At 53.2% G+C, this 24,756-nt stretch overlaps 1 protein-coding gene across 15 annotated transcripts in view; it reads right to left on the reverse strand.

The window, feature by feature from the left end:
- Positions 1 to 4,463: 4,463 nt before the first annotated feature.
- Positions 4,464 to 24,756, reverse strand: part of UNC13B (unc-13 homolog B) — a 156,013-nt gene continuing 135,720 nt past the window's right edge. For 6 of the 15 annotated variants that reach the window (XM_083575433.1, XM_083575446.1, XM_083575445.1 and 3 more), the window contains 11 exons: positions 24,320 to 24,397; positions 23,419 to 23,586; positions 18,700 to 18,788; positions 17,512 to 17,655; positions 16,947 to 17,070; positions 13,547 to 13,603; positions 12,433 to 12,513; positions 10,256 to 10,403; positions 7,389 to 7,481; positions 6,580 to 6,739; positions 4,464 to 5,903 (listed from right to left, as the gene is read on the reverse strand). In XM_083575433.1, coding sequence (XP_083431559.1) covers positions 5,618 to 5,903; positions 6,580 to 6,739; positions 7,389 to 7,481; positions 10,256 to 10,403; positions 12,433 to 12,513; positions 13,547 to 13,603; positions 16,947 to 17,070; positions 17,512 to 17,655; positions 18,700 to 18,788; positions 23,419 to 23,586; positions 24,320 to 24,397 — 1,428 coding nt within the window. In that variant the 3' untranslated portion in view covers positions 4,464 to 5,617. The remainder of the gene's footprint in view (positions 5,904 to 6,579; positions 6,740 to 7,388; positions 7,482 to 10,255; positions 10,404 to 12,432; positions 12,514 to 13,546; positions 13,604 to 16,946; positions 17,071 to 17,511; positions 17,656 to 18,699; positions 18,789 to 23,418; positions 23,587 to 24,319; positions 24,398 to 24,756) is intronic. The other 9 variants (XM_083575437.1, XM_083575434.1, XM_083575439.1 and 6 more) reach the window with 3 other exon arrangements.

Raw genomic sequence — 24,756 nt, forward strand, 5'->3', positions numbered from 1 at the left:
AGAACAGAACAGTGTCAGAAAAGCACTGTTTAATGTTTGGATAAGATGTAAGGACTTGCTTGAAAATAAAACCCCAAGGTGGTTGTCACCAATGGAAGCGAAGGCTCAGAAAAAGCTCAATATGGAGGCCAAATGGCCGAAATATTGGGAAATTTTGGAACAAGAGGGAGACAGATTAAAACTGCAGAGTTTTGAAAAATTAAAAAATAGAGTGTGAGACTGGCTTCATTATTACCAGATAATGGAGGCATATAACTTGGATAAAAAAATTGGCTTCCAGGTGGAAAAATCAAAATTGGAAACAGAACTGCTAGATCCTAAAATTAAGAATTTGTCAAGAATGTATAACTTGCTGTTGAAATGGAATACTCAGGATGAAACGGTGAAATCTGCTATGATTAAATGGGCACAAGATGTTGGACATAATATTATGATGGCTGACTGGGAACAGTTGTGGACCACAGGTATGAAGTTCACGGCATGCAATGCCTTAAGAGAGAATATAATGAAAATGATATACAGGTGGTACATGACACCAGTCAAGCTTGCAAAAATCTATCATTTGCCCGATAATACATGCTGGAAATGTAAAGAGACCGAAGGTACATTCTTTCACCTTTGGTGGACGTGCCCAAAGATTAAGGCTTTCTGGGAGATGATCTATAATGAAATGAAAAAGGTATTTAAATATACCTTCCTGAAGAAACCAGAGGCCTTTCTCCTGGGCATGGTCGGCCAATTGGTGTCAAAGAAGGATAGAACTTTCTTTATGTATGCCACAACAGCAGCAAGAATACTTATTGCAAAGTACTGGAAGACACAAGATCTACCCACCCGGGAAGAATGGCAGATGAAGGTGATGGACTACATGCAACTGGCGGAAATGACTGGCAGAATCCGAGACCAGGGAGAAGAGTCGGTGGAGGAGGATTGGAAGAAATTTAAAGACTATTTACAGAAACATTGTAAAATTAATGAATGTTAGAAGGATATTGGAATGATGTTATGTGACTTTAGCAGGAATGATATAAAGGATTTGGGAAAAACTGACTGTTAATTGGTGAAAGGAGGGAAAGTAAAGCTACATTATACTAAGATAAAGTACAGGACTAAAATTTGAAAAGATGGAAAGGATTTGCTGAAATAGATAATCGATCTAGAATACAAAAAAGGGAGGTGTGAGGAGGTCAAGGAAATAAGCTAATGAAAGATAAGTTATGGGAAGATTCGCTGTATTTTTCTTTGTTTTTTCTTTTTTGTTTAATGGATTTTATTTTTCTGTGTTTTTTTCCCCTTTGTATTTTATCCTTTTTCCTTTACCTATTGTGATGGGTTGTATTGTTTTTTGTTTAAAATGATGTTTTTTGTTTTTTATTTTTGTACCCCTTAAAAAAATAAAATGGGGCCTCCTGCTGCGGCGGCAGCAGGAGGCCCCATTAGCTAAAGTGGGGCTTCAGGTTAAGAACAGTTCCAGGTTAAGAACAGACCTCCAGAACGAATTAAGTACTTAACCTGAGGTACCACTGTATTGATCTGATGCGCAGAGATCTTTCCTATTCTGATTACTTGAAGAGGATTCTAGAAGGTTTCTATGTGAAAGAAACAGGAAGGTTTCTGTTGTTTGGGTTATATTTCTTCTGGGAAGCTGAGTACAGCTGGTTTAAACTGGCTTTGTTGTCCTTTTTGTCATGGTCATACTGGCTATTATAGTCAGGCCAGGAGAAGCCTGGCTCTCACTCACTTTCTCTTTTCTTTGTTCTGGTGTTCTCTATGCTGTAGTGTTAAAGTTTCATCTTATTACAAGTTTGTAAGCTTTATTTAAGTGCTGCAACTGGATTTTTATGGACTGTGCCAATCCTGAATGTTTTGGATTTGTGACCATTATTGCTCATTTCCCTTCAGTATCAGTAAAAGCTCTGCTGGATGAAGTACAATTGCCTTTGGAAACTCTGTTACATGTTGAAGTTTTTTCCTGCTCCCCGTTCATGGGCGACAAGGACCTGTAACCTTCCCTGCAGTGATGGCAGGAGTCTTTCGCCACCAGCAGCTTTTTCTTCCCAATCTCTCTGGAAAACCTCCAGCCAACTTCTCTTGCCTGTCCCCAAACCCAGCTTTGCTCCAAAGCAACCGAGAGCCTGAGCTCAACCACGTTGCTTCTCTGTCTACACAAACTGATGCTCTGAGTATTCATGGTTCAAGGCAATTAAGTTTCCAGGACAGCATCCCAGTAATGACCCAGAGGAGGCATCTCATCCTGTGGCCTCCTTCGAAACAGAAAGGCAGTTGGAAATGCTAAATCTGGATGTCTTGAAAGAGGCTGAAATAGCTAATCGGTTTCAGAACAGTCTCTTCCTGTCTGGCTTCTAAACAGGTGTAGAAGAGCTGACCATCTTCCGCTGGAGACAGGAGTCCTCTGCGTTGAATGTTTCCCCTTTCGGTCCAAGGCACAGTTCAGCCCCCCAGAGATCCAGGCACCCACCAAGAGAAAACCTCACACCTCCTTAGCTTCTTTCCTGACTGCAAAGCAACAGGGAGGAGGCAGCACTGCAGAAGTCGATCAGCGCTCCCACGGGAAGAGGTGGGCAAGCAGCGGCTCTCCGGTGTAGCCGGTAGGAATAGAACGAAGCCCACCCACCCACGTGGCTCCTGGAGAGCTGCCTGTCAAGGCAAGAAAGGTTCTCCTGGCATCTTTGTGGTGACCTTCAACTCTCCCTCCAGACAGAAATCACACTGTGAGGCTTCTCTCGTCTTTCTTTGGCTGTTGCTCTCTAAAGCACCACATTATTTTAAATTGTGTTGTTTAAATAATAAAGCGGTTCTGCCTGAACTCAATCAGAGATGCTCCAGAAGTGGTCCATCTATGCAAGAATCCTGCTTCTGATGGAAGATGCTAGCGCCTTAAATGGTCTTGAGCTTCCTCCGAAATTCATGACTTGCTCAGCAGGTGAAAACATCCCGTCTGCCCAGGCAGTGTCTGCTGAATTTCCCCCTGGGTGTGGGGCTCCCCCCATTGCCCCTCTCAAGCCTCCCATTCAGAAACACCAGACACACTAAACACACTGCCTATTTTTGCCACTGGTGCCAGAAATACAGATTTTGCTTTCTTTGTCACTAAGTCCTCAAGGATCTTCTTTCTTTTTAAAGCTCAGTAGACCAACCTCTTGTCCCTCAGGGTTGCGCCCTGCATCTCCTGACCCCCTGAAAGAAGCGTCGCTTTGCATTTCTTAGTGCAGAAAGTATTGATCTGATGTGCAGAAAGATCTTTCCTATTCTACTGAATTCAAGAGGTTCTGGAAGCTTCTCTGTGTGAAAGAAACAGGCAGAAGGTTCATGGTGTTTGGGTTCTTCCTTCAGAGATGCCGAGTACAGTTGGCTTAAACTGGTCCTCTTATCTCTTCAGTCAAGGTCATGTTGACTATAATAAGAGGCCAGAAGGAGCCTGTTTTTCTCTTTCTCTTTCTGTCTCTCTTCCTTAGTGCTTAGTGTTAAGGTTTATTCTTATTATAAGTTTAAGTTAAGTCTGCTGTAAGTGAATTTATTATGGACAGGGCCAATCCTGAATGTATTGGATTTGTGACCATTATGCTCATTTGCCTTCAGGAGCAGTAAAACTCTGCTGGGTGAAATATTAATTGCCTCTGGTCTATTTTTTGGGAATCCTGCAACGTGTTTAAGTTTTCACTCTGCTAACTATATGTTGGAATCTGCTTTGGATCAATACTGAGTAGAATTTCATGACACGAAGGAAGCCTCTTGGCAGCTCTTGCATAGACAAGGCGCCTGGATGATGCCTGAAAGCCAACACTCTGACCTAGCAAGGAGCAATGGCCAAGAAACCGCCAGGAGGCAGGATTCTTTCCCACCCCCAGGAAGCTGGGGACAAGTGTCAAGGGAATGACTTGCCAGGCGGCAGCAGACTTCTTCACACGGCACACAGGTAGCTTACAAAATTGCTGCCACCGGCTTTGGCCATGATCCCCAGCGGAGATGGCTTTAAAAGGGAGAACCAGGCACATGCATGGAAGAGTGAGGATGCGGTTGGTTGCTAAGCTCCCTCAGGAGGTGGCAGGATGCTTCAAAGGTGCTGGGGAACGCAACGGCTGGGAGACGACATGTTGACTGCTGCGGGGATCAGGAGGCTGGACGAGATCCAGACGGGCCTTGGGTCAAATCCGGCAGACATCCCAAGGCCAGAAGCCAATTGGTGCTGGGGGGCCCAGCAGTGAAGGGCTCTGGAATCGCCCTCCATTTGGGGTTGTGATGGGAAGTGTCTCACCTTGGGGATGGAGACACTCTTTGGGAGGCTAAGCAACGGGGGGGGGCCTCTCCCCAGGCCCACCCCTTCTGCAACGAAGGCTGCTCCAGGCCCCGAGGCCTCTGGGGGAGCCTGAAGAGGGAATGGCTGGAGCCTGGCGTGCACCTTCAACCGGGGAAGTCCAGTAAGAGGGGCTGGAGGCAGGAGGTGCTGCTAAAAGGCCCTTTATTACACAGATCGCTTCCTGCCACAGCGGCACATTAAACAGGGATTAAAAACCGCAACAGTAATAATTGTGGTGACCCAAAGAGCGGTTTTCTCTTACATCCATTGACAACAACTACACGGCGTCTAAAAGCAGGTCTGAGAAATACAAGGTCTGTTATTATACAGCTGTACAAGTGCCAAGAGAAAAAAAATATAGAAAAACAACCCCCCCAATATACAAATAGAATCCCCCCTCAACATGCGGCTCTTGGGTGTTTCTTTGAGGGCCACAGCACACGGAGGGCGGGGGCCGGGTCATCCGCCTCGGCAGTCGGCAGCTTGGCTTCTTCCTGCACGGTTCCTAGTGCAAAGTTGTTTCCAGTGGGTGGGTGTGTTCACGATGGTTGCACCAGGAAACCTCTCCCTCCCTGCACGGCCCAAAAGCAACACTTGGGGGGGGGAGAGAAGGGGGGGAAGAGAAGAGACTCCCAGGACAAAGACTTGGCGCAGAAACAGAAGAGGATGGAGAATAAGGCGGCCCTGAGAGAGAGGATGGTGCTCAGGTGGGCAAAGGGGGGATTTTTGGTCAGTGTTGTGCTTGTCTGGGGTGGGGGGTAGGGGACAGTGAAGCTCCTGCAGCCCCCTCCTGCTTCCACTTGGACCCAGGCTCAACCAGGCTTCGGGCAAAACACAGCTGACCTCGGGCTTTCCTGCCCACCCAAAACCAGCAAAGGCTTCAGGCTCACCAACAGGTTGGACTCCCAAGGAATCAGCCTGGAACAAGCAGCTGCTCACCTTCCTCCTTGAACTCTCCTCTGCAGAACGTGGACACCCCCCAACCCCCCTCAGGCCAGGAGTGTCTGGCCCACCTTGGCTTTGTCTTCCTGCCCATGCAAGAGAATAACGTTCCTTGCTCCGCAGCGCCAACCCCAGAGGAGCAGCCGTGACGGAGGCAGGCACCCCAAGTCCAAGTCCTCCCCCCCACCCCTGGCTCCGACTCCCTGCCTTCTGCTGAGGGTCCAGACAGGTCTCCTGCGGCCGACAAAGGGGCCGACCGAGACGCGAGGCTCCTCCCCGGGTCCAAGAGAGCCGGCAGCTGCGCTTTCCGCACACGTTGGCATCAGTCACCCAAGAAGGGTGGAAACGCAGGAGGGCTCAGCTCCCTTCCTCCGTGGAGCGCGACTCCGACTTCAGCTTGACGAACTCCTTGGCCACTTCGTCGTTGGTCCTTTGCGAGAGGATCCTCAGGACCGTCAGCCCCGTGTCGTCCATGTGGACCCTCCGCCCCAGCGGGCACCAGCAGGCGCAGCTGCCCTTGTCGGCCACGTCCCGGAGCTGCATCACGGCGATGCCCAGCACGCGGTCCTCGCGGGCAAAGCAGTAGTCCTTCACGCACACCTGCAGCTCGTAGGCGTCCGGCCCATCCTCATTCCCCAGGATGCTGCAAGAGAGCGAGGGGAAGCGCCGTTAAAACTCTGGCAGGGAGACGGGGTCCCGGGACCAGGAGCCCCCACCCCAGTGGGAAAAGTCCTCAGGGAAGTTGGCATCTTCCTCCTGAGCTCCTGAGCCTGGCTCCGGCCAGGAGTTCTCTTGTTTTGTCTGGTCATATTCAGTTTTATCGCTTTGGTAAAGGCTTAGAAAAAAGGGACGTGGGTGGCGCTGTGGGGTAAACCACAGAGCCTAGGACATGTCAATTAAAAGTTCGGCGGTTTGAATCCCCACAACGGGGTGAGCTCCCATTGCTCGGTCCCTGCTCTGGCGTTTCCGTGCGCTGCTCTGGTTTGCCAGAAGCGGCTTAGTCCTGCTGGCCACATGACCCGGAAGCTGTACGTCGGCTCCCTCGGCCAATAAAGCGCCGCAACCCCAGAGTCGGCCACGACTGGACCTAATGGTCAGGGTCCCTTTACCTTTACTGGCTAAGAAACAATGCCAAGAATACTGCCAAGTCCACCCTCTGTTTGCAGGGGGAGAGGCAAGGAGGTGAGGGAGATAAGGGCTGTGGGATTCCTGCAAGGCTCCCTCTGCGTGGCCTGATCCTGCATTCCCAGGCCGAGGGGCTGCTTGCCTGTCTCTTGGCCCAGTTGGGGAGAGGACGGGAGGGAGAGGACGGGACTTACAAGTGGAACGTCTCGTTGTACTTTGGGGCCCAGTTGTTGCTCTTCGACTTGGTGGTGAATTTCCGCTTCTTGTCGCTCTGGTGCGGCCCAATCATGGTCACCTCCACGAAAGGGCGGAACATGCCCGAGGTCTGCCACTTCAGGTCGTTGGCTGCCACCACTGCGGGAGGAGAGAAAGAGGCTGGGGGAGAGGTCCGGCTCAGCCGCTCCACATCCCCTGGCCAAGCCAGAGAGGGCAAAGGGGGTCTGGACTCGCAGTACTCAAGAAGCCGCAACCCGAGAGGCTGCCCAAGGCAGAAGCCCAGCCCCTCTTGCCCAGCTCAAGGCACACACTCTCGCTGGAGCTTCTTCCTTGGCCGCTGGCTGGCCTCCCACAGACGCATCTGCCCCACACCACTGTCCTGACCAGGGAAAAGCTCTTTCTGCCATTTGGGGAGCCCGTGGACCACTATACGGCTGTGCAACTTGGGAGGCAGCTCAGCCTCTCCCAAAGGGCAGCTGGCCTCTCCACTTGCAACGAAGCCCAACCACCCATCGGCTGAGGAAGTTTCCAAGCCACGTCCACAAAAGGCTGCTCCAAAAGGGAGTCCCCGCCCTGGCCGGTGACAGTCCTGCAAGCCTCTGGGGGCGACTGTGGGGGGAGTGCAAGGCGGGCAGCCTGTTCTGCTCAAAGGCTTACTCAGTGCCCGCCTGGATGGCCAACTCTCCAGCACAGTGGCTGCGCTGACGTCTCGGGGGTTGCCAGCCCAAGAGGCCAGGCCTGGCTGCCAGCCCATCAGAGGAGTGTGGGGGTGTGTGTGTTTGGTTACCTTTCACCGTGACCTTGTGCTCCCCGGTGCCAGGGTGTGTGTACAAGTCGATCTGAATGGACACTTCGCCCACGGGGTCGTCCACTCCTGAGCCTGGGGGGCAGAGAAAGAGAAAGAGCGCCACAGACGGCATTGGCATGTGCCTAGAGCTTGGGGGGGGGGGCAACTGCATCCCGTTGCCCAAAGACTCCCACCCCACGCCTCTGCTCTCTTCCCCCAATGGAGAGCTCCCTCCTGCCTTTATGTTTTGCAGCCTAGTTCTCTGCTATCCTCTTTGGACTGGATCCCTGCTCTCTTTCCTCCAGCCCAAAGCACAGTCAGCCCAGCTCTAGGCAGGGGGGCTGCCTCTTGCCCCATGGAGAGGCTGCTGTTCCACAGTCAAGAGCCCCTGCTAGCTGCGGATCCACAGCCCCCCCCCCGGAGGCTCTCCCCTCCGCTCCTCAGCAACGCTTCCCACCGCTGACAGGTGTGTGTGTGTGTGTGTGTGTCTCGAGGCATTTTAGCACCAAAGGGACCCAGTCGAGACAGTGGGTGGGCACTGCGAAAGCAGGCAGAGGCGCTGGCTCAGAGCTGCCACACGCTCAACACTTTGGTTCCTGGAGACTGTCCTCTCAGACACACAACATGAAGGCCATTGCAGGGCCAGAGGGTGGGTTTTTTTGGGGGGTGGGGCTGCCAGGTGGCTAAAACAGGCCCTCTGGGGTGGCAGTTGTGTCTCCGCAAAGCAGGGTTTCCAGTGCACATCCTTCAGCTGGCGCTTTGGGTCTGGTGCGGCATTTTAAAGGCTCCTGCTGATTATGAAACTGAGTAAGGTGGGAGGAGGATGTGTGGAGAGCAGAGGCGAAGCCTCAGGAGCAGAGAGAAGCTCCAACCTCACCCTGCCTTTCACGGCCCCCGCCTGCTCCTGGGAGCTTGAACCCATCTTAACCATACAGACTCTTTAGATTTGCAGAAAGAGCTGCAGCCAAAAGCCAAGCCTTCATTGGACTGTCCATCACGGTGTCGCAAGAGGCAAACTGTTCGCCTGGGGTCCAGCACTGAGCACCATCTCAGGTGGCTGCTCCACAGTGCACTCGGTGCATGCTCAGAGGAGCCCTCTACCTTGCAAAGTGTGAAGCACCCTATTTCTCTTGCCACGACGGCTGTTCGAACATCCAGAGTTGCAGACTTCTGCCATCAGGCTGACAAAATTCCCTGGGGAGAGCAACCTTCCCACCCCCCTGGGAGGGAGCCTGCAAGGCGCACGCCACCAGATGCTACGAGGCGAGTGGTCCAGGAGGGGAGGGAAGGCCTGGGGGTGCTAGAGGGGGACAGAGAAAGGCCAACGGGGGGGTGAGGGTGGGGGGCTCCAAAGCACAGCAGGTTTGCAGCCGGCCAATGTTGTTATGGCAACATTGGCCTGGAACGTACCCTTATCAGGACGGACATCCTCATTAGCCGTAAACCTAATCCCTTTCCCACCATGCACTGGGGCAAGCAGCAGGCAGGACGGAGAGAGAGAAGAGTTTGGTTACCACCCGGCCGAGATCACAATGCAGAAACCCACCGGGGCGGAGAAGGCAGGATGGGCGTGGGAATGGCTCAGAGGGGAGCCCCTCTCCAGGGAGGCTGAGCATCAAGGGGGGCCCTGGTGCCCTAAAATGGGCTGCCTTTGGGGCCCAAGTTGGAGAAGGCGGAGGAAGTCTCCTTGCTCTGGCTGCAGAGAGGAGGGAAAGCAGGACCCTAGCCTTGCTCCTTCCGGCCCAGAGTCCTCTGGGTGAGATGAAGGTGGGCAAAGACGGAGCTCACTTGCTGATCGCTCACTTCTCAGCCCCTGAACGAAGCAGAGCCCTGCAGCTGGGACTCCCAGGCAAGCCCTGGGGGGCTGGGGTGTAGGAAGGGGGTGCGGGGTGTATGTGGGGGGGGGGTGCAGCCCACCCCAGGGGGAATCCCTGAGGGCGTGACAAAATGGCACACCGCAGGGGGTGGCACTTACTGTGGGGTCTGGCCTGCCTGGGCCACACATCTCTCCTGGGAATGATGCAGTGGCTCAGGACCAATGCTGCCCAAACGGCAGTGTGGGGCTTCATCCACCAGGCGGACTCTGTGGGCAGATCACCACGCTGCCCCCATGTGCAGGTTGCCCCACCCCCGCTGCTCTGGGAGCAGCTAGCTACCACTCCACTTTGGGCCAGGCCAGGCCAGACTGGCTCTCTCACCCTTTCACTCAGCCTCCAGTCAAAGCAGCAGCAAGCCCTCGGCCTCCAGGCAGGAGCCAGAGGCAAAGGCAGCTGCCGAGCTGAGCTGAAGGAGGCCAGGCATGCGCCGTTAGGAGAATGGAGAGCATCAAAGGACCCCTGGGATGCAGAGCTGATGCAGGAGCGGCCCAAGGCACCTTTCTTACCCCCAGCAGAGGCACCACATGCTCCAAAGGGGGTCCATTCTCCCCCCCCACTTTGGACTGAGGGGCCCCTCTTGGACAGTTCGCTGCTTCTCTGGTGTTTCCAGGGAGAAAGGGCTCTTGGGTTGCTTGTGCACTCAGGCCGACCCCGTCCCAGACAAGAAGCGAGCAAGGGCCTGGGAATCAGCTCCAGGGGCCACACGGCTGGCTCTGCCAGGACGGAGCAGCAGGCAGGGACCACCCAAAACTACCCCCCAGGGCATCAACAGGGAAGACAATGTGGGCATGCATTCCCTCTCTGCTTTTCCAGGGTTCAACTCAGCTCACTCCCTGGACAGTCCCCAGAACATGGCTGCGCATGGCCTGCTCTGGTGAGCACATGCCTTTTTGAGGAAGGGCGCAAAGAGGCAACCTCACGGAGGCCCCCCCAGCCCTGCCCCATGGTCCCCCCGCCTGAATGAGTCTCGCACTCACGCAGCATCCTCACCTTGTGCCGTCTGCGTCTGCACAAAGGTCTTGATGAGAGTGTCAGTGGTTTGCGTGTAGAGGGACAGCGCATAGCGCAGAGACTGCAGGTCCGAGCTCTTCTCCAGAAAGGTCTTCTTCAGGCCGCTTCCCCCAGCATGGAAATATTGCTGTGGGAAAGAGGCAGTTGGGGGGGGTTGTGATGGCTGGGGGCTCGGGGGGGGTCCCCTGTAGTCCCAGAACACTCTAAGGGACCCCCCAGGCATCATCACAAGCAGCTCACCACATGAATTTAGGAGCACGACTGAACAACATCTTTGGTGTACAGAAAGTAGTTTTGTTGGGTGTTACATCAGAGGGGATGAGTTGAATAACATTTATATATAGCTGTTCCTTGTTCTCTTAACTTTAACTCCCCCCTCTTTTCTCCTCCCTTTGTCTCTCTTTATTTCCTCTCTCTCTTCCCTTCTCCCTTCTCTTGAGCTCTCTCTCTCTATTTGTTTTTGTCTTTCTTCTCTTAAGGGTTTGAGTCTTTACTTAGATTAACATTTTGGTTTTGATAAAAAAGAAAGAAATTGGATAATAATCTTTGTATCCCTTGGGAGCTGCCCAGAGTGGCTGGGGAAGCCCAGCAAGACGGGTGGGGCATGTATAAATAAATAAATAAAAATATTTCCCAAATTCTAATAAAAAAATACTAAAAAACAAACACGCAACTGGAGGCTGGAATCCCAGTTTCCCCCTTTCCTGACGGGGAGGCTGCCTGGATTAAACAGGCCCTTCCAAGCCCTTCAACGCTACAGACATTTTCTCCTGCAGTCCTTGTGGGATTTACAAGGAAGGAGGCCTCACTACTGCCTCTTCTCTCTGCCTCTGGGCGAGGCTCTTCTCACCAAAAACTAGACTCCTTCCTCCCCTTTTGGCCCATACATGTCAGAGGCAGGAGGAGGAAGCAACCAGGGACCCACCCAGAGACCCACCTGCCCTGCTCCTTGGGCCACAGGGGGTGGGGACCCCCAACTGGCTCTCCCCCAAGCCCACCAAGGAGACTCTGGAACTGAGTGGTCCAGAAGATGGAAGGAGGAAGGGCTTCTGTCTCGGCTAGCGCAGTCTCTGTCTTACAGCCATCTCCCTTGTGGACTGAGAAAGCAGCTAAATTAAATAATAATAATAATAATAATAATAATAATAATAATAATAATAATAATAATAATAATTTACACCCTGCCCATCCGGCTGGGTTTCCCCAGCCACCCTGGGTGGCTCCCAACGGAATATTAAAAATAGAATCAAACATTTAAAACTTCCCTAAATAGGGCTGCCTTCAGATGTCTTTTAAAACTCAGATAGTTATTTATTTCCTTGATATCTGATGGGAGGGCGTTCCACTGGGCGGGTGCCACCACCGAGAAGGCCCTCTGCCTGGTTCCCTGTAACCTCGTTTCTTGCAGTGAGGGAACCGCCAGAAGGCCCTCGGCACTGGACCTCAGTGTCCAGGCAGAACGATGGGGATGGAGATGCTCCTTCAGGTATACTGGGCCAAGGCCATTTAGGGATATTAAAGGTCAGCACCAACAATTGTGCTCGGAAACGTACTGGGAGCCAGTGTAGGTCTTTCAAGACAGGTGTTATATGGTCTCAGCGGCCGCTCCCAGTCCCCAGTCTAGCTGCCGCATTCTGGATTAGTTGCAGTTTCCGGGTCACCTTCAAAGGTAGCCCCACGTAGAGTGCATTGCAGTAGTCCAAGCGGGAGATAACCAGAGCATGCACCACTCTGGTGAGACAGTCCGCGGGCAGGTAGGGTCTCATCCTGCGTACCAGATGGAGCTGATAAACAGCTGCCCTGGACACAGAATTTACTTAGAATCTAGTCTCAGGCTGTTTTGGGACACATCTGAACTCACTGAACTTTATAAGTTCTGCTGCTGCCCTTTTTAATAGGTAAAATGTCTTACCCGGGAACCTGATTTAGACCCACCGTCTGCCCCTGAGAGTCTGGCGCTGGCCAACATCCCCACCCCCTGGGTGGGTGAGCAACAACTGCTGAGCTTCATGCTCTCCCTGGAATTCACAGAATCACAGAACTGCAGAGCTGGAAGGGTCCCAGGGGTCATCTAGCCCAACCCCTGCAATGCAGGAATCACCATTGTTTGTGTTTCAGAAACCGAGGTGGGGTGTGTGTGTGTGTGTGTCACTAACCTTAATGGTGTCTAGAGCCAGTTCCAGCACCGCACACTGCTTTGGCGTGAGACTCCGCGTTTCCTCCCTGACCATGTGATCCTGAAACAGCAGGTGGCAAGATTAGGGCTGTTTCGGGGGGGGGGGAGTCCTTAAATGATAAGGAGCCAAGAGGGAAGGCAAGCGCAGGGGTGGGTCAGGGATCCAGCGGAAGAAGCCTATGAAGAGACACGCGGCAGAAAGACGAGCGGAGCAGAGGGAGTGGGAATGCGGCCACAGGCCTGTCTCTGGAGACCTATGCAAGCTCACATGGGAGAGAAGACGGACACACACACCAGCCGCAAGTAAGAAAACACGGCACAACGGTCTCCTGGAAGGGACCCCGGGGCCATCTAGTCCAACCCCCTGCCAGGCAGGAATCTTTTGCCCAAGGTGGGGCTCAAACCCCCAAACCTGAGACTGAGAGTCTCCTGCTTAATATGAAAAGAAAGAAAGATGTTAATTGGTTAAGCTAATCTTATTTGAAGGTAGTATTGGAAAACTGCTACAATGACTTATATGGAGACTCAGCTAGGAAGTCATCTAACAAGGATAATAAAACTGGAAATGTATCAGTTAGGGTAAATGTATGTTTGTTTGCTTGTTTTTTTGCTTGTTTTTCAGACTGTAATGTTTCTCTTTTTATGTTTGTTGTAGATTTGGAAAATTAATAAAAAGATTTGGGGGGGGGGAAGAGTCTCATGCTTGGCCAACTGAGCTATCCCAGCCGAGAGCCCCAGCCGAGAGCCCCTTCCCCTGCCCAGCCCCTTCCCCTGCCCATTCGGAGCCCCTCTCTCTCGTCCGGCCATTGGGAGGGGCCCCCCACTGAGGCACAAGGGCTTCATTCTTCCAGGGATGGCGGGCGGAGAGACAGTGTGACAGCCCGCGGTCAAGCATCATGCGCTGAGAGCCAAGGCAAAACCCGGCTTGCGCCTGGGCAGGGACTCAGGCACTGGCCACGGTTACAACAACGGTGACAAGACGCACAAGGGGACACAAGGGCATTCTGCGGGACGCACAAGCAAGACAGCCACAGTCACAGGCAGGGCAGGCGGGGGCCGGAGGGCCATGCGCTAGTGGTTACACCCCCCCATACCTTCAGCTTCGACAAGTGTCCCAGTTCTTTAGCGGCGCTGAAAATCAGCGGGGTCCCCTGCGGGCGTGATGAGCGAGAGAGGAAAGACAAGACAGGAGGAGCAGAAGGTTACACCCCGGATTCTGAGCAGGCAGAGGCAGCCAGCGGGACCCTGGCCCAGGCAGGAGACCCTCTTGCAAGCGCCTGCCCACTAGGGCTGCTTCAGGGGGGAAACAAGGCGAAGGGGGGCAGCCTTCATGGGTCACACCAGTACAGGAGGGAAGAGGGATCAGGAGGCCTCAAAGGCTTTGAGCTGAGCGGAACATGCTGACTTGTCAACGGAAGGAGAGGCGCTCGCGGGGGGAAGCCCCACTTATCTCGACTCAGCCGTCAAACGGCCATCTTGGCAATCTCCAAGATACGCAGGAGTGGACGCAGCCAGCTTAGAGACAGGGCCACTTTCCCACCTAGGTGACCTCCCAGGAGTGGGCTGGGCCAGAGGTCAACGAGTGAAAATATTGTTGTACTGCAGGAGCACTTCTACACACACAACCTTCTCCGCCCTCCATCTGGGCAACCCAGAGGCATCATCAGGGTTCAAAGACAGGCAGAAACGTCCAAGGCAGGTCTGAAGAAGTGCTGGCAAGAGTCCAGGAAGAAGGCAGAGAGTCCAAAGTCTGTTTCAGGGGCCTAATTCAGTTTATTTTACCCTAAAAATGTTCACGTCATCAAAGCTGGCCCTCTTTTAAAAAGTTTGGACACCCCTGCTAGAGGGTCCCTACACCTGGCTGAGAGGCTACCTGCATACTCCTCCTTCCACTAAAGCCCCTCACTCCTAAGGAAGACCCAGGGCTCAGCTGGAAGGATCGGATACAAGGCTGGTATGGTCAGACTTGGGGGGGTATTTAGTGCACAAAGGTTCCAGCAGAAACAAAAAAAGAGAGGAAAACTTCACTTCCAAGCCAGTAGAAGCTGCCCTGGTCTGCTCACCATCGCCCCTCGGCTCCGAAGCCCTTGCCAGTAGCCAGCCTTGGGGGTGCTGTGCTGGCTTGGTCATGGTGGCCCCTTGAGGGGGAAGCGAGGCTCTTCCTCCAGCACCAAGAGGAGACCCAAGCAAAGAACCCTCCTTTCCACACCCGTCTGCTGCAGTCGTGGGGAAAGGGCCAGTTGACAGCACTCTGCTTTAGTGTTTCCAGGCCCCTTTGCACCACGAACCCCTCCCTCACTCCCCGCACCCTGTGGCCAGGCGCATATGAGGGAACATGCAGACGTACCCCTCCAGCCTTAGCCTAGAATCAAACTGGGAATTGGGAATCCAGCTCTTGCAGAAACAGAAATATCTCGCCTGGCAGAGGCACGAGGGAACCCTGTGTAGAACCAAAACGGTGACCATGTTCCAGAAGGCCTGCAAACGCCACCTTGGTAGTCAGAATAACCCTGGGGCTGATTGTCATTTGCTGCCAGAATGAGCTCGCTTATGTTCACCTGCTTTGAAGTTTGGAAGCCTGAGCTTGCTTTTGTATAAGACGTGATGCCTGAATGCTTTCCCAGGTGCCGACAAGTCATGGCGACCGCTTGCCTCTTCAGGGTCCGTGCCGAGTCTGGCTCTGCAGTCTGTGTTGTACATTGGCCTGTTCTAGAGCTAGAATGGATCCCTCTGGTGTTTTTGACCTCCTCTGGTATCCCTGCACCAAACCACTTGTGCAGGCCCTCCTCCTTTGGGCCTGTGGATCAGGGCCACCCCCTCCACCCTTGGCCACCATCGCTGACTGCAGACCTTGAGGGATGGCTCAGCTCTTCTTCCCGCCATGGCAAACGCACCACAGAAAGACATGTGTGCCTTCCATCCACCCGCATGCCAGTTGTGCTTCCCAAGCCACAAGATTTCACCAGGCTCTAGGGAGCCGGCAGCCAGCTGGCAGCCACGGCCCCTGACCAAGAGTCCGATGGGCTTCTGGCCTCCAGGCATGGAGACATCCCTCCGTTTCCACAGCACCAGAGTTGATTGGCTGAGCTGTCTCCTGACGACTGCAGCTGCCTGGCGCTCCCTCTTTGGCCTCGGGGCTCGGGGCTGCTCCTGGGACTGTGCCAAGAAGCGCCAGCCCCACCCAAGCCAGGCTCCCCTGCCCTCCGGAGGGAACAGGTCTCTGGCCAGGCTGCAGCACCTTTCCCTTATCATCCTTAAACCTTTCCCTGCAGGCACAGCGTGGACACAGGGCTGCTGAAAACGGGCTTTGCAAAATGTTCCTGTTTGTTCCTGTTAATGGCTGCTACAAGGCTGGGCGAAAATCGCCCTCCCCACGCCAGGCAAGAGAGAGGAAAGATTTCAAAGGATGGCGGCACAAAGAAAGGTCTCTTGGCTGCCCCATGCAACTCTCCAGCCCCTGCACCAGTGGGTGGGGGGTTTCCTTGGCACTGCACTCAAGAAGGCAATGGGTGGCTCCTTGAAGGAACACAATGTGGGACTTGCTGCCATTGCCCACGGCAATTGGGACCCGTTTCTCTCTGGGTCCGTTCTGTTCCGCGGAGTGGGGGGTGGGCTTTGTGCAGAGAAGAGGCTGGTGGGCCATTTTCCTCCCCTTCCTGGGAGCTTCAAAGGGTTTCTGCAGCCAGCCCCCCCCCCCGCTTGACCCGCCTCCCCTCCCGCTTGTCTCGCTTCCTTCTTTCTTTCTGAAAAGGCTGGTTGCTGCCTGCCGCTGGGCTTGCCCCGCAGACAGCCTGACCCAGCCATTTTCACAGCTCCGCTTAAACCTCTTCACCGCGGGGCCTGCGAGGAGCGCACAAAGGCGGGCAGGGCTTCTCCTTCTGTTTCGGCAACCCACACAAGCCCACGCAGCAGCAGCAGCAGCAAGAGCGCTGATCGCTCGCAGCCTTAAAGGAAGCCCAGCCTCCAAGCTGGCTCACTGGTTCTTCTGCTGCCCCTCTGCATGGGCAGAAGCAGACTCAGGGCAGCCCAGGTGGGAACAGGCTGGAGGAGGAAGCATCCGGGAAGGTCCCACCTCCCTGGCTGTGCCTGAACGTGGCTCCTTCTGGAGCCCCCTCTCCTCACACTCAGACCTGCTCCTTCCTTCCCATCTGGTCCAAATGCCCCTGGGCTGGTTCAGACCCCCTCCTCCCCCCCCCCCCAGCCCTTCAGCTCTTTGCTTACACTTAAAAATGTACCACCTTTGTTCTCTGTTCACCTGGGGGCTGTTCGGGGGGGTGAAGGAAGGGGACAACTGCAAAGACCATCGAGAGCAGCCAAGATTGGCAAAAGGCAAGAGATGCAGCGTTACCTAGTGGTTAGAGTCAGACCAGGACCTGGGAGAGATCAGGGCTCAACCCCCCACTTGGCCAGAAGGCTCTTTGGGTTGTGACTTGGGCAGTTGTTGCCTCTTCACTTGACCTCCTTGGGGCGAAAGGAGCGGGGGAAGAGGATTACCGTGTTGTCCGAGAGGGGAGGCAGGACAATGATCTTCTCCAGGGTGTTCATGACCACCCTCCAGAGATCCTTCAGCACCCGCTTCAGCACTGTCTTCTCACAGACGTCCGCAAAGAGCGTCAGGCTGCAGGGGGAGAGCAGAGGGTTAGGCTCAAGCAAAAGGACCTCAGCAGGACAAAGGGATCCCTGACTTTTCCCTGGTGGCCACAAGTGCCTGGCCAGAACCAAAGGTCCATCCAGCCTGCATTTGGTCTTCTCCAGCCGACTCCCTTGGCTGGACGCAACCAGCAGTTGTGGCCATGCCTTGAGGTCTGGCCAGGCCAACTGCTATTGCTACTTCCAGCTCTTAGGGGAGCTTTTGTAATTCACTCTGGGCCGCTTTAAAAGTCCTTCTGCCTCAGCTGGGACTGACAGAGAAACCAAGAAAGGGTGGGGGATTCTTCCGCAGAATCAGCCCCCTCCATTTCCCAGCCCTGGGCTCAAGCTGAGGTTGCTCTTCATAGACAGCCCCCAAGAGCCTGCGCAAACCCTCTAAATCTGGTGCGGATCTGCCTGGTGCCCTTACTTTCCATCCAGGAAGTCCATCAAGGGCCTGAGGACGTTGTCTGCATCTTGGGCCACCACATTCGGAGGGGCATTCCCCGGCCCTTTCACCTGGCAGAGGATATCCGACATCTGCTTGACGCAATCGTCGATCCGTGCCTGGAAACTAGAGGCGAGAAGGGACAAGATCACTCTGGGCGCGGCAACGCGGCACTTACGGGCACCTCCCTCCCTTGCAGGCGGATGCCACCTGCTTGTGGGCAAAGTCTGCCTCTGCATGAAGGAAAACAGGGCGAGCCCTCACAGCACAGCGCTCAGCAGCCCCCTAACATGAGCCTGGCCCACCTCACCTCGGGCAGCTCACGGGTCGGGGGATTTATGCTCCCAGAAATTCAAGCTCTCCCCTCCTCCCCCCTTGCACTTCTCAGGAGGAGGGACATAGGAAGGATACGTGGTTATCCTTGGACGGAAGCCAGGCCAGGATGCTTCTATCTCTCCTTCCCACTGCGCTGGCAGAGCAAGGGAATGCGGGAGAAGCAGCGGAGGAAAAGGAAAGTCCCCAGAGTTTAAAATGCCTCCCATATTTGGTTGCCAGCAGAGGAGATTGGCATTCACTATTAGAAGGAAATAGTTCAGGACCTAAGAGATGGGTTTGTGTGTCCCAAATCCAAGCAAGGGATTTACCCCACCCTTAAAAATTTTGGCTGGGCCCCTAGAACTTGTGATCAGTTTCGATTCTGTATTCCGGAGGAGGAGCCCGACTTTGCCTTGTCAATATTGAGGAGAGCTCACCGGACTGCCCTTATCTCCCAGCCCTCACTAAGCGCTTGTGTGCTGATAGCAGAGCTGCACCGAGAGAGAGCACTTTCTCTCCCTTAATGCAGCTGCCGCTTGCTAAAGCTGCCATATCGCCCTCTGAATGTTAAGAGAGAAATTGCACTCGATCAATGAGCTGGCAAGCAAAATCTGGCGCCGATAGGATCCCAAGAATATGAACTCGCGGCGGATTTCACAGTTCAGAGACTATTTCACTTTGAGCCAGGCGAGAAGTGCGTAAACGTTTCTTGGTTCTTCGGCTGCTTTCGTGCGTGAGGATTTGAGGATTAACAAAAGGGAAAGGAGCAAACGCCTGGCCTCTTTTTCCATCTCGTGAAGCAGACACAGAAGGAAGGCCATCTCCCTCTGCAACCCCTGGGCTGCTGGCACCCACCTGTTACCAAACACAGCACTGAGCTCATCCAGCACGTTGTTCAGCTTCACCTGCAGCTCCTTGAGGGAGTCGCTGGCTTCTGGATCCAGCTGTGGGCAGGAGGAAGGAAGGGAAGTGAGAAGCGCCAAGAGCATCTGTGCCCACTGCCTCCATTCGGACACTGAGTTCTAGATCAACGGCCGGTTGGCTAGGAGGGTGCGTCTGTCTGTCGGTGCTACGCTGGCGCTAGGAACTAGGAGCAAGCAACTCTGCAGCAGCGCCTAGTGTCTCCAAAAGTTTCCCCACTTCTAACAACATCTGACTCGCATCAGAAAGCCCTGCCTGGCAAAGGACGCAGCAAGTGAAAGACCGTCCGCAAGGCCACGTCTCTCTGTCCCCCAGCAACTGCGGAGTTGAGGACAGTTCAGACCCGCCAAGCCAAGCCAGCAAGACTCTCTTGGCGCCAACCTGTGTGGCAAACACAAGACTGAGGTCCCGACTCAGGGCTACACACATTCACGGGAAAATCGAGAGGGGACAGAAAGGGGGAGGCACCCCCAGATCCAACAGCAATGGGTGGAAGCCCATCAAGAAGGCAGCAGAGAGGAGACGCTGCCTGCCTCTGCTCCCTTCCATGCTGCAAACATGCCAAAATCCACTCAGCCATCCTGCCAGAGCCTTTGGCAAGAGAGATTCCTTAGCTACCTGTAGGCATTGCTGGTTTCTGGGCTCTGGGCCAACGACTGCCATTAAAAACAAGCACCTTTTCAAGCTGGTTTGGAGTGTCTCTCTCAACAGATGTGCTGTCAGTTCTTTCCCAGGGATTATCATTTTAAGTACACTTGTACTTTCCATTATATTCCAGGCAGGGTGGGGACAGAGACAGGAGCCCATCTGTGGAGACAGGGCGTTGCGGCAACAAAAGGGACCCCCAATAGTTCACCCCTGGCCTCTGCCTACTGCACCCCTGAGAGACGCCTGTCCACAAAAACTTCTATTTTTTTATATATGTAATGTCCCTACAATACATTAAACATTGGCTTCCCTTCCACCCTTCCATGGTTTCCTCCATATAACAATTATTGCTGAATATTACAATCAAACCATACCTTCTTTCCCCCATCTTATTCTCAATGTAACTTTTACTATTGAATTTTCTCCAAACCTGCTAGCAATTTAACCTGTTTATGATAGTTCTTCGTATAATCTGCAAACTATTCCCAATCAGCCTTTAATACTGTTTCATCCTACTCTCTGATTCTGCTTCCCTAAGCGACAATGTGGGTTTGCTCTTGTTTTCAGAGACTGTTTACGAGAGCCTAAGGCTTCTGAAGTCGAGGCCTCCAGAGCTATGGAATAAAAGCCCTGGGTGTGAAGGGCGGCCCACCAACAGCCTGCCTGTCTCCAGCTGCAAAGGAGGGCAGAGCTGCCGGATTCCGAACGGAGGGGGAGATAGACAAGGGGTTGCCATGGCAATGAGGCCGTGGCCAAACTGTGTCTCCATGGACCATAGTGGGAAGGAGGAGGATGCTTTTCGGGGCTCAGAGCTCTTGGATAAGACCCTGGGAGGGAGCGTGTTCCTTGCCCCCCAAGAAAAAGGGAAGCTGATTTCTGGTCACCTTTAGCTGAGCCCATGAGAGCATTGGACTTGCTTGGACAAATTTCAAAGTAGAGTTTAGAATTATTATTATTATTATTATTATTATTATTATTATTATTATTTGGCCACAATTATTGCATTTAACAGCCACCTCACCCAATGCTTTAATCCTAAATTCGCACTTTATTTCCGCGTGCAATCATTATAACCTGATGTGTTTCCTCCCACAACTGAAACACTTTCACTGCTTTCTTGCCAATGTACTTCGGATAAATTTTGCGAATGGGTGTCAGCCTCTGGTCAGATGACACCAAAAGCCTCTCGCCCACTGGGGCAAATTGAGGACCTCTGTTTAAATCAGCAGCTATTAGAGAGCTTCACATCACAGAGCCCCAAGATCACACACAAGCGAATGCCCTGTTGATGCCGGGGCTTTGGAGACTTCTCACCTGCCCTGGAATGGGAGTGCATCTCAGGACTGGGTCAGGTGGGAGCCCCACACCTCCCCCCCTCCTCCTCGTCCCAGTTGGCGTAGGAAACTGGGCTGTGACCCTGCGGCAGAAGGCAAACTCTCCCTTTCCCCGGGAGGAGGAGGAGGGAGCACGCAGAGCTGGCTGCTTAAAAAAGCCTCTCAGGATTCAACCAGCTGAAGCTGGTGTGTGTCGTGCCTTATTAAGGGAGCCGGTCTCATTACTGTGTGAGCGCCGAGGGAACGGCTGGCCCCTGGCATGAGTCACGCTGCCCAGGAACAGGCAGGCACCGGGCAAGCGCAGCCAAGAGCGAGATTCCCTCCCTCCCGGCCCCAGCATCTTTCTTCCTGCTCCACAGGTATAGCCCATAGCAAGATGCAGGTGGGCAGCCAGGGAGATCATCTCTCTCTCTTTTACTTAATAACATAACATTAAATATCTCTCAACTCAGCTTCAGCCCCGCTGGCTCAAGTCAGGGAGAATGAACATCAGCTCTGCTTTAGGCTGGTCTCAACTCCCCACCTGCTCTTACACTGCTGGGGATGGGGCTGTTGTGGGATGACGTGGTTGTGCGAATGAAACACATCTAACACTAAACCATGGCTTGCCTAGCCAAAGGTCGGCTTCTCTGAATGTCCAAACCCAGCCCACCACAATAACCGTGGTTTACTTTCTGGTAACAAACCAAGATGTGATGCTGTGGTTTGTAAAGGGCTCACGAACCATGTTTTAATTATGGTTTTATGTCATGTCTGAAACCAAAAGTCTTAAATGACTATGGTTTGCCCATCCCACGCTGGGCATGTGCTAAGCAGCAGAGTCTGGAGGCAAGAGCATCTGGGAAACAAAGGCGGCTCTGGAAAGAAGTCCTGGCTTCTCTGCTCGACTGTGAGACAACCTGTGGCTTGTTGAACAAACCATGGTTAAACTATGTGCTTATTGCATCCATTGGAAATAATACTATTTATTGATGGCTCTTACACCTTAACACGGTCCAGTGTTCATTCGGCAGGAACACAAGAGAGAGTAAGGACTGATCCACACTTACCTTTCGCCTGGCGTTTTCCAGGCATGAGTCTGCACTTTAAAACCCCAATTGCTTTTTATTTCGCCCTGGAGCATTCCTCGTGAAAACCTGCTCTTTAAAGATGAAACGCAAGAAGCGGCAACTGGGTGCTTATGTGCACTGCTGTTTGCTCCAATTCAGCAGTAAAGAGCGGGTTTTCATGGGGAAACCTCTGGAGCAGGCATAGGCAAACTCGGCCCTCCAGATGTTCTGCGACTACAATTCCCGTCATCCTTGACCACTGGTCCTGTTAGCGAGGGATGATGGGGGCTGTAGTCCCAAAACATCTGGAGGGCTGAGTTTGCCTATGGCTGCTCTGGAGCAAGAAAAAAAAAGTGCTCAGACATAAAACTTTAAAATGCAGACAGTGCCTGAAAAGTGTGGAGGAAAGGAAAATGTGGATAAGCTCAGAAAGAGACAGGAAGGCAGGAAGGCAGCCCAGTCCCCCCACCCCCATTCTCCTCTCCGCCCGCCCACCCCCTGCAAAAAACTGGGAAATGCCTGATGGAGGTCCATGGATGCTGGACCAGTTGGGCCATTGGTCTGATCCAGCAGGCTATTCCCATGTTCCCCCAGTCTCAACTGCATGGAGACTCACAACAAAAGGGTCAACACACTCACACATGACAGGCTAGATAAGGCCATCAATGACTATGACTACTCTAATTCCTGGAAGGCAAGTTCCTGTAAGTGCAGGATTTGCTTTCATTTGGCAAGCCTTCCCGCTGCAGAAGACCTAGAGAAAAAGCAGCAGGTGACTCATGGGAAACTCTAGATAAGCTGGGAAGGGGAAAGGCTTCGGAGAGGGAAGGGTGAAGCTCTGCACTAAAACGAGCAGCAAATGTTTCTAGCTATTTGTTCAGCTGACTAAATCCAAAAGCGGGAGAACTACATTATCTCAGTGGCCGACACTCGCTAGCCAGGCTGAGGAACAGCATTCAGAGTCCTTGCACAGCACACAGGTGAAGGCAAGAGGGACTGAGAATCTGCACGGAGCAGAACTCGGAATGGAGGCACCAGGGGGAAACCGCTTAAGGCACTTCAGGGACACCAAGGCCTCTTCCTAGCAGCAGTGCTGGAGACCAAAGTTGGCCAGAGGGAGCAAGAGAGACCCGATGGATGGCAACACTTTGCCCAAGGCAGCCTGGGTCTGTTCTCCACACCAACCAATAGCCTCTGCCATCACTTCCCATTCCATGCTTTTTCCTAAGGATATTTTGCACAGCTCTGAGCTGCTTCTTGACATGCTGCCAGGGAGAAGCCACCCGATGCCACGGTGCCACCATGGAGTTTCCTGCCACGTGCAGAGCCTACATCTATTCAGGATCTAGGGCAGAGCTTTCCAAACTTTCCATGTCGGTGACACACTTTTTAGACAGGCATCATTTCACGACACAGGAATTCAGTTTTACAAGTAAACCGGAGGTTGAACTAACCCCTTTCCAGCCCCGGGAGGAGCGCGGGGAGCATTTGCACCACACACCTACATTCTGCAGCCAACACACTAGCGTGTCGCGACACACAGTCTAGAAAGCTCTGATCTAGGAAGTCACAGCTAAGGAGGAAGTGTCTTAAGGCCAAGAGTAAGCAATATGGATTCTAACAGCCTTAGGATTCCTCGGTTCAGGATTCTGATTCTGATTCTGTTCCTGATTCTGATCCTTTTCCTTTTCCTGTTCCTGATTCTGTTCCTGATTCTCATCCTGATTCTGAGTCTCATCCTGATTTTGATTTTGATCCTTCTCCTTCTCCTTCTCTTCCACATTCTCAGTCTTGGAAAGCAAGGGAAAGACAGAGACAGACATGCAAAGGTTAGACCAAGCATTCTCACAGCGTTACAGAAAATCTCACAGCTTGAATCAGCGACAGAGGGGGGAAATCCTGCCTCCAGTTAAGGCTTGGAAGGCATCAGGCAACACAGCTGTATCCACACAGGCCCAGCAAGTATCCAGAATAATGAGAAAGGGCACACACAGTCTGTTCAGCTGCGAAGGATGACCCAAAGCCAATTGTAGCAGCTGGAACTTGCTTCTGGAAGAAGCACATTTTCAAACCAGACTCATTCAGCAAAGTCTTTACACATTTGCATCTCAGCTTTCATCAACCCAGCTTCACTCAAGTTGGCCGCCACATGGCGAATCGATGGTATGAACGTTTCAGGCCATTTATAAAGTGAGACTCAGCACATCCATACGAACCCTTTAGAAACTCAAGAGTTAGGAAACGTGTTCAACGAAGGCCGTGATCTCATCTTCCCTTCCTTCTCTGACTATGACAGGAGTAGCCAACATGTCTGTCCATCTCCCCCCCCCCCCTTCTGACCATTAGCCTTCTGGCTGGGCCTGGTGGGAATTACAGTTCACCACTTTGTCTCTTGGTGGTGCATGATGTAATCAGGGGCAGGCCTGCAAGCTACCCATTTCCCCAGCCACAAAATCCAATCCCCGACCAGCTGACGAGGCAGTACTGAGCCCCACCCTCAGAAGGGCTCCTCCGAGCTCTCACCTCCTTGGCCCCCATGGCTTCAAACATCTTCTCCAGCTGCACCCTCAGCTGCTGGATGTTGTTCATCAGGATGCAGGGCTGAGCAGGAGGAGAAAACACCAATGACAGGTTACTAGTGAGACAGACAAATGCCAAGGCCACTGACTCTCTCTGCGCAAAGCCTTCAGGCCAGATACAGGTGAGAAGGCCTTTCTTCCTTAGGCAGGAAGTGAGTTCTGCAAATTCAGTAGCCCAGCCAGCAGGAAGTGAACGGATCTCTCTCTCCCCGCCGGTTTCCGAGAAGCCCAGTTGATGTTTGGAGCTGGAAGCCCAACTGGCAGAGAGTCTTGGAGTGAGAAACAAGTGAAATGGCTGGAGTGCCATGCCCACCCCCGCGCCCCAGGACCTCATGCCCTCCCATCACTATCAGGAGTTGGAGAGAGTCAGAGGGAACATTT

Source organism: Podarcis filfolensis (genome assembly GCF_964270895.1).
Source record: "Podarcis filfolensis genome assembly, chromosome: 11".
Taxonomy (NCBI): Eukaryota; Metazoa; Chordata; class Lepidosauria; order Squamata; family Lacertidae; genus Podarcis; species Podarcis filfolensis.